Raw genomic sequence first — 14,987 nt, 5'->3', positions numbered from 1 at the left:
ATTCTGGAGTGGGACTTAAACTCTGATCTTCTGACTCAGAGGAAGAGTGCCACCTCTTTTGTTGCCGGAGACAAATCTAGTGAAAAGTTTGAGAATCTCAATTCCAGAGTTTAGACGCTATAAATAAAGGCATGGCTGCCAGAGATTGAGCAAAACAACAACATGATGCCTAGGAGGCCAGAGTCGGAGGACTATAGATGAGGCTTTCAAAGTGGAGATGGAAACCCCACAATCATTTTTAAGTTATTTTCTGTGCTGTGTTCCCACAGAGCTGTTTTGAAAAGTTTATTATGCAAAGGTAATAAAGATGAAATAGAAAAAAGCTAACTGTTTATATACTGCATAATTCTAATGATTTTGAAGCACCAGGTACAATACAATCACATTAATTACAAAAATATCCTCCTTTATACTGCTCAGCAGCAAGAATTCCTTTCTGTTTCACATTTATAAGACTTAATTTAACTATTGCTTTAGTAACCCAACTCAAGAATCTGATAGCCTGTTCCTGTAAGCTTCATACAATTGAGCTCAGATTTTCTCAGCTTTGGATAACTCCTTCAGGGTCTTAACCAAACACCTCTGGTCCGCAACATTTTTTACAAAACTCCTGGCCCTGAAGTAACTTTATTCTTAACATTCCTAAACTTCCTCCCATGTTTTAGACATCTAGATTCGGCGAAGACATCTGCAAGCTGTCCAAAACGGTTATCGTAAAGAGTTATTTTGCCCCCAAGTGATGGGTGTTTCCTATAAGTCCAAATAAATGATCCTATAAACTTATGACTACAAGCCTGATGCAGGACATCCTTTACTTTATTCACTCGGAAACTACCCCAGTATAAACAAATTCTCATTAGCCTTCCTACGCTATCTCAGATTATCTTAATAAAAAAAATCACCATGGCTACAGAAGTACCGACAAGTTAATCATTAACCCTCTACAGTTATATAGAAAACCTCTATACCGCAAGTTAAAATTCAAAAAGCCAAAATAAACGAATGAAGTGGGGAGATTAAAAACTAGAGAGTGGGATAGAAATGTGGTGGGGCTAAAGGTATTGCTTTTGTTCTTCACAATGGTATTGAGGGATGGCTGTCCTTTGAGATTCTGCGTAAATTGTTGCAATGTCTTCCTGTTCAGATGACCACCAAAGATTCCATAGCTGTACTGTTAGAGCAACGTGATGTCCTGGCCAAAGTTCTGCACTTAACCAATTCCACTACAAGCTGAAAGGCAGTTTATTCCTGAAATATACTGTTTATGAGCTTTGCTGTTTGCAATTGCCAAAAAAAAGTAAATGGTCCCGAGAATCTACCATATAAGCAAGGGCCTCCTGCTTTCACTATCTAGCTGATAGATGAGCTGGTGCACACTATACGTGCGGGAAGCAGAGCTTGTGCTAAACAAAGACCATTTACTTTTTTGGAGTCTACTTAAGTAGGAAATGGAGTCTACTTAAGTAGGATCTGTACAAACTGTAATTACTGAAAGCATAGCAAAGTTTCACAAGACAAATAGGATTATTTCCTCAGCAAAATGCAATGAGTGGATGACCATTAACTGAGGAAAAATTCTGTCCACTATCAATCTCAATCACTCACTCTAAGTGTGATTGCCAATGGAATTACCTAATCACCTCCATTTCCAGCTGCTGATCATTTGAGTGCTGAATGGCATCCTGTTGGGAACTCGCCCGAAATCCCTGCTTGAACGGTGGCCCCACTCTCTGGCCTTCAGCTGACTGGATCATTGAAATTGCAGTGAATGCACCTAAAGCTTACTGTGTTGGACCAGGACCTGGATCCAACCCGACTTTCCGATTCCTTACCCTGACTGAAAATCCAGCCTGTAGTGTTACTCTAAAGAAATGTTTTTTTTGTTGTCTTTTCTTCCCCCCACCCTGCCCTTTAGTAATAAGCCAAACCCAAACCAGATCAATGGAAGCAGCTCAAAGACAGGAACAGTGAACGGAGGGAGTGCGCTGGCACCAAACGGGGCAGTGGTAGTGCCAGGACCGGGTCGAGCTTGCGAGAGCTGTTTCAGTAAGTACTCTTGGAAACACAAAGTAAAGGCATCATGTGGTTCAACATGACCATGATCTTGAGAGTTTTAGACAGTGCCAGCTATCGAACCGTCGTGTCAAGAGAGCCTTGGGACAACTGGAAGCAAATGTCAGTCTTCCATTTTAACAGTGCAACCTTGCAGGGGTCTTTGATTTACACCAGCCTTTCAAATACAGTTGGCTGATTAAGTTAACAAGCTATGGAACCCGACATCATGTCCCATTTATCCCTACCAAGACTGCGCCGAATGCCTGATCAGCCAGCATTAATGCAACAAAATAAACAAAAGGGGAGGAAACTTGAAATTTACTTCATCTTTTTGTTTCACCAGCTAACCAGTCGTATCAGTGGTACTCGTGGGGCCCACCCAACATGCAGTGCCGGCTCTGTGCAGCCTGCTGGGCCTATTGGAAGAAGTACGGTGGCCTGAAGATGCCAACCCGACTAGATGGCGAAAGGCCTGGACCAAACCGGAATAACCTGGTAACTTCCAAGTGCTTTAGATTACACCAGTTTTTCAGCTGCTGTCCGTTGGTTCGTTCTGTTTCCTTTTCTACCTGAAGAGATTGACTGCTTGTTGCAGTCCACATCTACGGACAGCCTCCAACTCCTCACTCGAGGGCCTTCTATTACTGTCTGTGAGTGGCAACCAAGTTGTTGCTTTTTAAAGCATTTGAATAGATTGCAATTGGATTAGATCTAGTCCCTGCCCGGTGTCCACATTCAGACCTTTGGGTGGGATACCACCCTTCAGACGGTGGAGAATTTGTAGCATTTCTCATCCTTCCCTGATTGAAATTGGCTCGATGACAAACAGTTTGCAAAGTCAGTTTGATTGAGCGTGGGCAGCAAACTTGCCTTTTGAGTCAGAAGCTGATGGGCTAAGGCTCCGCTACAAAGCCTGAAGCGAACAGTCTCTGGTTACACTTTCGTGCAGTGCTGAAGGAATGCTGCATTGTTGGGAATGGCTGAAAATCACTCACGATATTAAATCTGGCTTTTTCGATGAGATTGAAGATTGCACAGCACTATTCAATTGAAAGTATAGAATCATAGAATCCCTAGAATATGGAAATAGGCCCTTTGGCCCAACAAGTCCACACTGTCCCTCAAAGCATTCCACCCAGACCTACCCCACTGTTGCCCACCTGGTCTGCACATCCCAGAACAGTACGGACATTTTAGCATGGCCAATCCGCCTAGCCTGCACATGTTTGGACTCTGGAAAGAAACTGGAGCACCCGGAAGAAACCCACACAGACACAGGGAGAATGTGCAAACTCCACAGAGAGAGACCGAGGGTGGAATCAGACCCGGGTCCCTGGATCTGTGAGGCAGCAGTGCCACCCCGTGCCATTATAGTGTTCTTACAGTGTTCAAACTAATATTACTCAACCAAAGCCTTACTAAATAGATTTATTGATCGCTTATCTCAATCCTGTTCATAACCAGTACTGTTAGTAGTATACCTAAATTGGTTGTCCAACTTGCATGTGCATATGATGAGGTGTTATGTAAATGCAGGCATTAGTCATCATTGATGTATTTAAATTACAGTGGGATTTCTTGGTAATGAGATCTTAGTGGAGCCTCCAGCTGCCCTTGATGGTCTTTTTTCCCTCATTTATATGTAAGGAAGTGATTACTTTATGTACCTCCCTGAGGTAGGACAGTTACCAGAAGATTGTCTGCAGCACAGACCCTTGCTGCACAGTCAATTCCAACTGAGTCATCTGTGCAGCTCCCTCCAGTTCAGTTCATTTTTACTGTGATTCCATTTTAACAATTGCTGTAATACTTTTCTCCCAAGAATGCCCAGGATCTGCCGGTTAGGAACAGCAGCAGCCCCAAGTTCGCGCTGAAGACACGGCAGGCCTTTTATCTGCATACAAACAAACTGACAAGAACAGCCAGGCATCTATGTCAAGACATTTTGCAACAGGCAGCACGGCACCCCTATGTGCCAATTAATATCACAGCCATCAAGACAGAGTGTAAGTACCTGGGGTAACATCAGAGTAACATAAACAGATATTGTGGTGACTAAGTTTTCCCCTAGACTTGAGAGCAGTTCACTGATGAGGAAATGGGGCTATTTTTACATGTTGCCTTAGTCGCCACTCGAGCTTATTCTCGCTTAGTTTGGGCCTCGAGTAATTGTCATTTCCCAGCACTCAAACTTGTCTTCATCTGACAGGTAGTCTGTTAAAGTCCCAGCCAAAATTAATTGGTAGGAGGATCTCAAAGCGCTTACAATTACAAGTTGGAACACCGTCGGGGAAGCCGAGTAACGAATGCGGATGCATTGAGCTGCCTCCCGCTAGCAGATAGATTACTAGTGGAATCCCCAGTAGAAGAGTCTGTAATGATATTAAATTTTCTGGACACTCTCCCAGTCACAGCTGACAGTATCAGATTTTGGATGCAGAAGGTTTCTCAAGCCTACTGGCCGTTGTTGAAATTGTACTTGGAGTAATGTGTGCAGTTTTGGTCTCATTTCTTAACAAAATCATGAGGGGTACGGATAAGGTGAATGGCCTAGGTCTCTTTCCTAGAACTGGGGAGTCCAAAACTAGAGAGCATAGGTTTTAACGTGAGAGGGGAAAGATTCAAAAAAGACTAGAGGGGTAACTTTTTCTTGCAGAGGGTAGTTAGTGCATGTATGGAACAAACTGGCAGAGGAAGTGTGGAGGCGGGTACAATTACAGCATTTAAAAGGCATAGGATGGGTATATGAATAGGAATGGTTTAGAGTGATATGGGCCAAATGCTGGCAAATGGGACTAGGTCAGATTGGGATGTCCGGTCAGTGCGGACTAGTTGGACTGAAGGGTCTGGTTCCGTGTTATACAATCGTATGACTCTGAGAGGACTGGTGCAATGAAAGCAGCTTAGAGAATGTCCTGTAGGCTGATTGCTAGGATGGATATTTTGCATTTTAAAGAAGGCTTGAGTAGATGGGCCTATACTCATTGGAATTTAGAGAAATGAGAAGTGATCTTAATAAAACATGGAACAGTTTGTGGATGCTTGACATTAGATACTAGGAGGATGATTTGTCTCAAGGGTGAATCTAGAACTGGGGCACGGCTTAATAATAGAGATTCTCCCATTCATGTTAGAGATGAGAAGAAATTTCTTTTCGCAGAGGGTTCTTAGTCTTTGGAATTTTCTTCCACAGAAGGCAATGGAGACTGGATTATTGAATATATTCAAGGCTGAACTAGATGGATTTTTGATCAACAAAGGAGACAAGAGTTTTGGACATAAGGCAGGAAAGTGGAGTTATGGCTAAAGTCAAAATAGTCATGATCCCATTGAAATACAGAGCATATTTACTGGGAAGAATGACATGACATACTCCTGCTCCTAATTCTTGTGTAATAATTCTCTCAAGCAATGTCACAGAAAATAGGTAGATTGCGTTAGTGTTATTTGTTGGGTTCATGCTCTGTATAAATGGACTAATGTGGTTTGGAAAGTAGAAATAAATCGAAGTATCATCTTTCTATGAGTTTGCTAATTTGTTTTACTTTCTGACACTTCTGTGTTTTGATTTGCAGATGCTCCAAACATACAAATAGTTGCTTGTTAGTACAGAACTTGAATACTGCCAATCAGCACCCTCTTCTCTAATAGTAGATATAATGAGATTGTTGAAATTTGGCACTTTTGCATTGGTGTAAGATGAAACGCTTTAGCAGCACGTTTCTCTTCATTCTAGATGCACATGCTACACTGTCCAGACTTATTGTCCTTGTCCTCAGAACTTGTAGTATTAAGTTTTCAAGGTTCCAGAGGTTTCCCTGGGCTTGGAATTGGCCAGGTTTGCATGCTAATTCTTCCCTGTTTGAGCTGTTGTCTTGCCTCCACAAACCTGGGGATACACCTGAGGAAACAAGCAAATCCAAAGATACCTTATAGCCCCATCTTCAGGCAAATGCCATTATATCCTCCGGACATAGCCTAAACCAGAGGATTATCAGTTATGTTTCCCAGTGTGGAGAGACATACTTTTACTGAGCGCTAGCATCTGTCTGGTTATTGAAACAGATTTAGTAATACTTTTCAAAGGGGAATTGAATAGTTAATTGGAAAGTGGGATAAATTTGCGAGGCCTTGGAGATATATCAGATGATACATCTCATCCCGTGAACAAAAAAAAACTAGTCACCTTGAGTTAGGTGACCTGTTTATGTTTCAGGGATAGTAGGAGTTACAGATGCTGGAGAATCTGAGATAACAAGGTGTAGAGCTGGATGAACACAGCGGTCCAGCAGCATCAGAGGAGCAGGAAAGCTGACGTTTTGGGCCTAGACCCTCCTTTAGAAAAATGTTTCAGGGCTGAAGAGATTATGTGAGAGTTGTAACGGGAGAGAGATCCACTGAGGTCTTTCCGGAGGGAGTTGGGTAACTTCTTCAAGGTAGGCATCCTTAGAAGAGGCTTTGCAGTGGGGTTGAAATTGTTTCAGAGATAGTAGGAACTGCAGATGCTGGAGGATCTGAGATAACAAGGTGTGGAGTTGGATGAACACAGCAGGTCAAACAGCATCAGAGGAGCAGGAAATCTGACGTTTCGGGCCAGCCCCTTCTTCAGAAAAATGAAGAAGAGTCTAGGCCCAAAACGTCAGCTTTCCTGCTCCTCTGATGCTGCTTGACCTGCTGTGTTCATCCAGCTCTACACCTTGTTATCTCTGACCTGCTTTTGTGGCGTATTTTCTATTATTTCTTTCTGTGAATTCAATTGAGGCATTCAGAAAGAAATTATTTAGAAAGGAACAACGTGAAAGGTTACAGGGAGAGGGAATTGTAAAATCCCTATCATGTGGAAGCAGGCCATTTGGCTTATTGAGTCCACACTGACCCTCTGAAGAGCATCCCTCCACCCTATCCCTGTAACCAATGAGTGAAATACTCATTAGGAAAGCCAGTGCTAAAACAATGGGCGGAAAGGCCTCCTACACTGTATTTATTTTGTGATTCATCAACCTGCCTGTGACCTCTCAGAGTAAGCATGTCGCTTAGAGCCAAATATATGCTCAGGCCCAGGTCCATTAGAAAGTCAGTTCAGAGGGGCTCAAACCATTTCTCACAGGAGTTTTTACAACCAGCAGAGAAATCTGGGTGCCCCCTTTATACGGACTCTCAAACTCTCTTTTGGGGCAGCACGCTGGCACTGGTTAGCACTACTGCCTCACAGCGCCAGGGAATGGGGTTCGATTCCTGCCTTGGGCAACCATCTGTGCGGACTTTGCACATTCTCCCCGTGTCTGTGTGAGTTTCCTCTGGGTGCTCCAGTTTCCTCCCACAGTCCAAAGATGTGCAGGGTAGGCGGATTGGCTATGCTAAATTGTCCATAGTACCCAGGGATGTTTGGGTTAGATGTGGGAAATACAGAGGTAGGGGATGGTGGGATGCTCTTTGGAGGGGCAGTGTGGACTTGTTGGGCCAAATGGCCTGTTTCCACACTGTAGCGGTTCTAAACAAAAAAGGGACTTGCATCCGTTCATCTGGGGAAAGCTCTGAATCCAGGTCTGGAGGAGAAATGACAATGCATAATCTCACAATAGCACATGTTCTTGTGAAATAAAGTTGAGAGAATTTGAGATTATGCTAGAGGACAGAGGGCATCTAAAACAACCTACCTCTCATTTTATGTGCCAGATACACTGCGATTACCCACAGTATCAGCACAGACCACAGGATTGAAACGAGCAGCTAGGAAACCCTTGGAAACAATTGTGGAGTACCTAGGTAAGAGTCAGCCTGAATAAGTGATCAGTGTTGGTAAAGTAATTCTTAATATGATCAAACATTCACAGTTTTGGTTATTTAAAGCTTTTATTTGGGGCTCTCAGTTCTTAACTGATTAAGTCTTTAAATATTAAAACTGCTTTCAGCGGAAATAAATGAGCAGATTTTTTGTGAGACCATGGTAGAAATGTAAACAGATAAAATATGTTGGTGCCACCTCTGTTAGACAGCTAAAAACATGTTGCTTCACTTGTGTTCAGGGAAAATATTAACATAATTGAGATAAACACACCATCAAAAGGTTTGATTTTGAGAATATAAAATGTTAACATATAGTATGTAGATGTAAAAACAAACTCGTCTAATTGCTCTAATTGCTAAAATGATAAACAGATTTTAAGAACTCAGTGCCTAAAGCTTGCATGAACCTATATTAAAGGCAAAGAGGCACTCTCCCTTCCTGTTCTTTCTAATTTTTTAATATCCTACTCTATTAATAATGTAATCGCTGCTGGGGCTTATTGAAGTTTCACAAATTTATCAAACAATGCATCTAGTCCTAAGCAACATCCAGCAACCTAAGCTAGAAAGTATACATTTTTGGATAATAAAATGTGAGGCTGGATGAACACAGCAGGCCAAGCAGCATCTCAGGAGCACATTTTTGGAGGTTGTTTGGGAGAAGAATCAGACCTGACAGCACCAGACTGCCAGCACATCCTAGCTGGGCTCGGAAGATTATCTGTGCTTGCTGAGCACTTTTAGAAGTGAACCATAGGGAAAGTCAACAACATCTAGGGACAATGATGTATAATCACCAGATTCTCGGAAACAACAGGGACTAGACTTCAAAAGTACTTGAATTGTTCTGAAGCAGTTTGAGATGCCCTGACATTGTATGACTACCAGTTCTTTCTTGCATCTGAATTTTGACTTGCTTGTTGTTCACAGAAGCCCATCCGTGCCCGAAGCAAGACCGACCCAATGTCAGTTTGCGCATCAGCAACGTGTCACCTGCCAAGCTGATGCCTATTTTAAATCACAGCTCTCCAACCATCCTGGGCAAGCGTAGCTACGAGCAACACAATGGCATAGATGGTTAGTGTGTTACATAGGAGAGCCCTCTTCCTCGTTATTTTGGGGCATGTACTTTCAGAAAAATATACATGCTTCATGATTATTTGCTCAGAATTACCCCCCCTGTCAAGTGTTGACTGATATAAAACAAAACACCCATTGGAAATATGTGGCAGATCTATGAAAAGAAACAGATTCCCATTTTGGTTATCTTTTACCCTTTGCATTTGAACTATTTTGACTTTGTGTTCCGAAATATTTTGGATGGTTACTCAATAGTTGTCCTGATGTTTAACTAGAATATGGCATTGTTTAGGGCAACAAAACATTCATCAAGGTCTGAACCTCCGATCAATGCTCCTTGCCTTCAAAGGTGAAAGATTTATTCAAGACTTAAACAGCCAAATTAATTAAAACAAGTAGATCAGTAAATAATAGAAGAATGTATCACATATTCTTTGTCATTTTTAAGTTTATTAACTCCTCAGACAAAAAGACATAAACCATATCTCTGTCGTGATTATCTATGTAATTTTGTTATATTTACCCATGAGAGTTTGGATAAACCTGTTGAATTTGATCATTGTGGACTAATATTTTTCTTTGAAACATTAACTACAAGTTCATGATTTTGAATGTTCCATTGAAAAAGCTGCAAATTAGGCACATTGGCACAAATCTCACAGCATGTCTATATTTAATTTGAGTGGTTCAGCATCTCCCTGAAGCTAACAGCCTACAATGAACCAAATATTTCTCCTGACATTGTGCTGAGTCAGCTGCAAGATATGTGAATTGATCTGTATTTTTAACTTCTTCAATGTCTTGATTCATTTTTACATAAGAATAGGCCTAGGATATTCAGCCCATTGAAAATGCTGTGCCATTTAATAGGATTGTGGCTGATTGAAGACTTGTGCCTTTTACCCACACCATCCCTAAAACTTTGTTTGCCACCTTAAACATACTCCAATTGTGAGCTTCCATGGCTTCTTGGGCAAAAAATTCCAAAAATTCACCACCCACTGAGTAAAGACGTTTCTCTTCATCTTGGTCTTTAATGGCACCCCCTTATTTTCAAAATATGCCCCTTGTTCTAGATTGTAGAAACAGCGGAAGAAACTTATGCTGCATCAGCCTTGTCCATTTAACCTATTGTTGCTTGAGTGATTGAGAGAGAGGAATGTTTAACGAGACTTGTGTGTCCTCGTGCACCAGTCGCTGAAAGTGAGCACATAGATGCAGCAGGCAATAGAGAAAACAAACTGCATGTTGGCCTTCATAGTGAGAGAATTTGAGTCCAAAAATAATGATGATTTGCTGCAATTATACAGGCATTGGTAAGGCCAGACCTGGAATATTATGTGTAGTTTTGGTCACCGTTTTCGAGGAAGGATGCTCTTGCTATATAGGGAGTGCAGTGAAGTTTTACCAAATTGATTCCTGGGATGGCAAGACTGACCTATGGGGTGAAAGTAAGTTGGGTAGGATTGTGTTCATTGGAGCTTACAGGAATGAGTGGGGATCTTAAAGGAACCTATAAAATTCTAATGGAACTAGACAGGTTAGGCAAAGGAATGATGTTCCTGATCGTGCTGGAGTCCAGAACCAGGAGTCATAATTTAAGGAGAAGGGGTAAACCTATTAGGACTGAGTTGAGAAGAAATTTCTTCACCCAAACAGCGGTGAGCCTGTGGAATTCACTAATAGAAAGTGATTGAGGCCAAAACACTCTGTTTTCAAGAAGGACATAGACAAGGCTCCTGTGGGTAAAGGGTTCAGGGGATTATTAGGGTTTTGAGCTCGATGATCATTCATGACCATATTAAGTGGCGGAGTAGGCTTGAGGGGTTGAATGGCCTACTGATGTTTCTATCCAGTTTGAAGGTTTCAGTGTGATCATCTTTCATTCTTCTAAACTCTTCCAAAATCTGTTCTGAAAAGGGATCTGAAGTGTTAACATGTGTATTTCTGGAAGTTTTTGCTTAAATTTTGCTTTCTTCTTCCCCATTTTGTTTGCACAGTTCAAGTAGGTAGCTATAACACACCTCAGCCAACCTCTCAACTTGCCACCCAAACCTGGATGGAGAATGTTGCCAGGAAATTTCATTTGTGGGTTACGTTCCAGTTGAGCCACACCTCCAAGCTCAGATTCCCCACACACATTAATTCCCTGAGGTTACTAACTCCTTGCCAGAATTAGGAAATCTGATTGCTTTGTTTTTTTCTTTTGACTTGCTCTTACTCCTTAACCAAAGAGTTCTGATGCTAGTGTCATCTCTCAGTTGTTCTGGCTGAGCTTAATAACTCAGTGCAGATATGAATTCAAATGTTCTAAGTAAGATGACACTAGCAACTACCTTTATTCAGTAGACTGAATATGGGTGTTGCTGCCTGAGCCTGCATTTACTGGCATTCCCTAATTACCCTTGAGAAGGTGGTGGTGAGCTTCCTTGCTGAGCTGCTACAATCGTGGGAGTTAAGTATACTCACAGTCCTGTTAGAGAAAGGAGTGCCAGGATTTTGGAAGCTACGAATTTCTAGATCATAATTTTGACAGCTAAGGAGCAATGTAGTATAGCGAATTGCAACTTACTTTAATGTGCAAGTTACAAGTTTATTTTTGAATGTGTTACATGTGTCATTGGAAAGAATTTTCATTGCTTACAAACAATGTTAGGCATGATCAGAAGTTCAGTGACTTTAAAAAAAACATCAGAGTGGGGGTCTATAATAAGAATCACCAATCCCATGTCAAGTTAGGAAGATGAGTCATCGTTCCAGTTGCTTTTCACCAACTGGTGATACCAGTTGTGAATTTAAATATTTGACAAGGACAAGATTGGTCGATGAAAGAATAGTAGAAGTAGACCATTCAGCCCACTTAGCCTGCTCCAACATTCAGTAAAAGTGTAGCTGATCTGACTGTGACCTTAATTCACTTTCGTACCTATCCTCCATAACCCTTAACTTCCTGTAATCTGTCTAATTCAGCCTAATTAATATATTTAATGACCCAACCCCTGCAGCTTTGTGTGGAAGATAATTTCATGGACTTAGGATCCTCTGATAAGTTTCTCCCTCTCTCTGCCTTAAATGAGACTCAGCATGTTTTGAATCTTTTCTCCCAGTTCTAGATTCCCCACACTCCCAACAGCAGAAAACATTCTTTCAGAATTTACCAGTCAAGACCCTTTAGAATCTTGCATGTTTCAATGAGACTACATCTCACTTTTCTAAACTCCAAGCAATATAGGCCCAGCCTTGTCAAACTTTCCTCATAAGATCATCCCTTCACTAGGCTGATTCCTATGGTGAATCTTCTGTGAATTGCTTCCATATAACTAAATCACTTATTAAATCAGGAAATCAAACTGTATACCATAATCAAGGTGTGGTCTCAACAATGTCCTATCCAACTGCAGCAAGATTTCTCTACTTCTATATTCCATTCCTCTTGCAATAGAGGCTAAAATTCCGTTTGTTTTCCTAATTACATGTTGTATCTACTCATCAATTTTGTTATTTATGTATATGAGTACCCAGATCCCACTGTATTCTGTAGTATTCTGTATTCCTACAGCATTCTGCAATCTTTCTCTTGGTACATAATATTCTGCTTTTCTATTCCTACTGCTAAAGTAGTAAACCTCCAAGTTTCTAACATTATACTCAGATCACTAAACACTTACCCTAACAATATCCTTCTGCTCATCGCCTGCTATCCTATCTTTGTATCATTAACAAACTGGACCACAATACATGCCTTCATCCAAATTATTGGTACAAGTCATAAGCAGTTCCAGCACCAGCACTGATTCCTCTGACATCCCTATATTTGCAGTTTTCCAGTCTAGAAATGATTCATTTATCCCTACTCTCTGTTTCATAGTTAGCCAATACTGAATCTGTCCTAATAATTACCCCTAATACCAGGAACTCTTCTTTTGTACAAGCTTTTACTTCACATCTAATTGAATGCCTTCTGGATATGCATTACACCTCTGGCTCCCCTTTATCCACACTGCTTGTTAGATCCTCTGACAAATCCATTAAATATGACAAACACAATTTCTCTTTCACAAAACCATATTGAATGTCTATAAAATTCTAGATTTATACCCATATAAGTAAGATGAAGCAGTTCATTACTTGCAAGCAATTTTAAGATGATTGATTGTTTGTTTGAGAAGCAGTAATGTAGATATGATGCATTAGCTAAAGAGGAAGGAAAATTGCTTAACCCATGTCAGTTGGGGGTGGCTCACAAATATCAGAGGGTGAAAAGACACTGGGAGTGTTGGTCTCAATAGCTTGCAATGGCAGCATCACACTATTTCACCAAAGTGTTGGGCACTCCTCCCTCTTTGTTCTTCCCCTTTCTTTACTAGTTCATCATTCATCTGAAAAAAAGCAGCTGCCTGTCAAGGTCTACTCTTGATGAGGACTGTCTGCTGTCTCTTAACATTTCTTAATATACTTTATCCTATGAAGTCACAATTTACCAGTCATTCGTTTGGGTTCTTTTATCCATTGAATATTGGACCTGTATTCAAGATGTCAGAGTGTCTATTTCCACGCCTGTTCATCCCCCAGTTCTTTGGTTCTTTTTAAACACTTGTCAAGACAAGTGGATGTGCAGGGCAGCATACGACTCCATCACATCGCTTTAAGAGTTTAATGATCGTGGTTATTGGGAATGCAATATTTGTAACTTCAGTCTCTATGTTGTCTAGGTTCCTGGCTGTTTAGAGTTCTTTGTGCATTTCCTGAGAGGGAAAGTCAGTTAACTAATTTCATAAGAGGTCTACACTTTACTGTACAGTAATTATTCCCTTATTACATTATTCCCTTATACAAAACCATGTGGTAGGGAATAATGTAGTGTGCAGTCTAGTGTACACTACATTATTCCCCTCTATACTTCCGTAATTTTCTGCTATTCCTCCATATTCATGGACTTCAGTGTTTTTTCAATGACTGTTAGATTAGATGGGTTGACATTTCCTGACATTTTTTTCCTCCCTTCCTCCCTCCTTTCTTGAATAGTGCCTGCCCTTTCCTTCTTCCTCATTATTATTTCAACAGACTTACTGTAGAGAACAAACAATGGACAAGCTTTTGCTTTAGGTTTTTATATTCCTCGTAACTCTAATTTACTGTTATAGTTAATTGGAATTCTAGATTCACTAGATTGAAGGAATAGATCAACTTTAAATTCCCTCAGGTATCAAAATCCCAGAGTTAAACACACAGTCTTGCTGTACTTTGGTCTTGAGCTGCACCTTTGCGAGACTGATGCTTTTCCCAAGGTTAGCCATCCTGCCTTAACTCACCATGTGGATCGTGTGATTGAGGAATTATCACTGGACGGCTGCTGGCTGTACAAAGCTCATTAATTATACCATGAAACAATGCTCCCTTACCAAAATAGGCAGGGTGAGTTCCATTTGGAAATAGTACAATTGCATATAAAAGAAAGGAATTGCAATATTTAGAAAAAAAAACTTAAATTATGAGGTTTCGTAGATTTGGCCTGTATATTTTAACATTGAGATTAGAAAATTGAAGTGTGATCCAAAAAAGAGGTATGGAAGCAAGACTGTCTGTTGGAGTTAAGATGAGGATTAGTCATGATCAAACTATATTATAGGACAGGCTTGAGAGGTTGAATAGTCTACTCTTGTTCCTGTGTTTATAAGATACTTTCAAGTAATATCAGAGTTACCAGATTCAATCGTTCAACACGTTGCATTAATAAGTCTGAAAGTGTTTCACAGGAGTGTTATCAAGCAAAGTATAGCACCAAGACATATGAGAAAATATTAGGGATGAAGATCGATAGCTTGGTTGAAGACGTAGATTTTAAGGAGCATCTTAAAGGCTGACAGAAGCAAAAATGTCCAGGGAGGAAATTCCAAAATTAAGCCCATGCAGCTGACTGTCAATACTGGGGCAATGAATGCCATGGATATGCTGGATGCTAGAAATGGGGAGATGCGGAAATGAGTGATTTTAAGGCTGGAAGAAGTTACAGGAATAGAGAAGGATGAGGCTGCGTATGAAGTGAAAAACAAGATGAGAATTTG

The 14,987-nt window shown here is 40.8% G+C and overlaps 1 protein-coding gene across 5 annotated transcripts in view; it reads left to right on the top strand.

Moving 5' to 3' along the window:
- mta1 (metastasis associated 1) overlaps positions 1-14,987 on the top strand; it is a 128,488-nt gene that overhangs the window by 73,053 nt on the left and 40,448 nt on the right. For all 5 annotated transcript variants that reach the window (XM_048537725.2, XM_059649307.1, XM_048537728.2 and 2 more), the window contains exons 12-16: positions 1,916-2,046; positions 2,399-2,550; positions 3,878-4,061; positions 7,732-7,821; positions 8,773-8,919. In XM_048537725.2, the coding sequence (XP_048393682.1) occupies positions 1,916-2,046; positions 2,399-2,550; positions 3,878-4,061; positions 7,732-7,821; positions 8,773-8,919 (704 nt within the window). The remainder of the gene's footprint in view (positions 1-1,915; positions 2,047-2,398; positions 2,551-3,877; positions 4,062-7,731; positions 7,822-8,772; positions 8,920-14,987) is intronic.

This window comes from Stegostoma tigrinum, chromosome 10 (assembly GCF_030684315.1).
Source record: "Stegostoma tigrinum isolate sSteTig4 chromosome 10, sSteTig4.hap1, whole genome shotgun sequence".
NCBI classification, from domain to species: Eukaryota; Metazoa; Chordata; class Chondrichthyes; order Orectolobiformes; family Stegostomatidae; genus Stegostoma; species Stegostoma tigrinum.
This window is presented reverse-complemented; position numbering and strand designations above follow the sequence as displayed.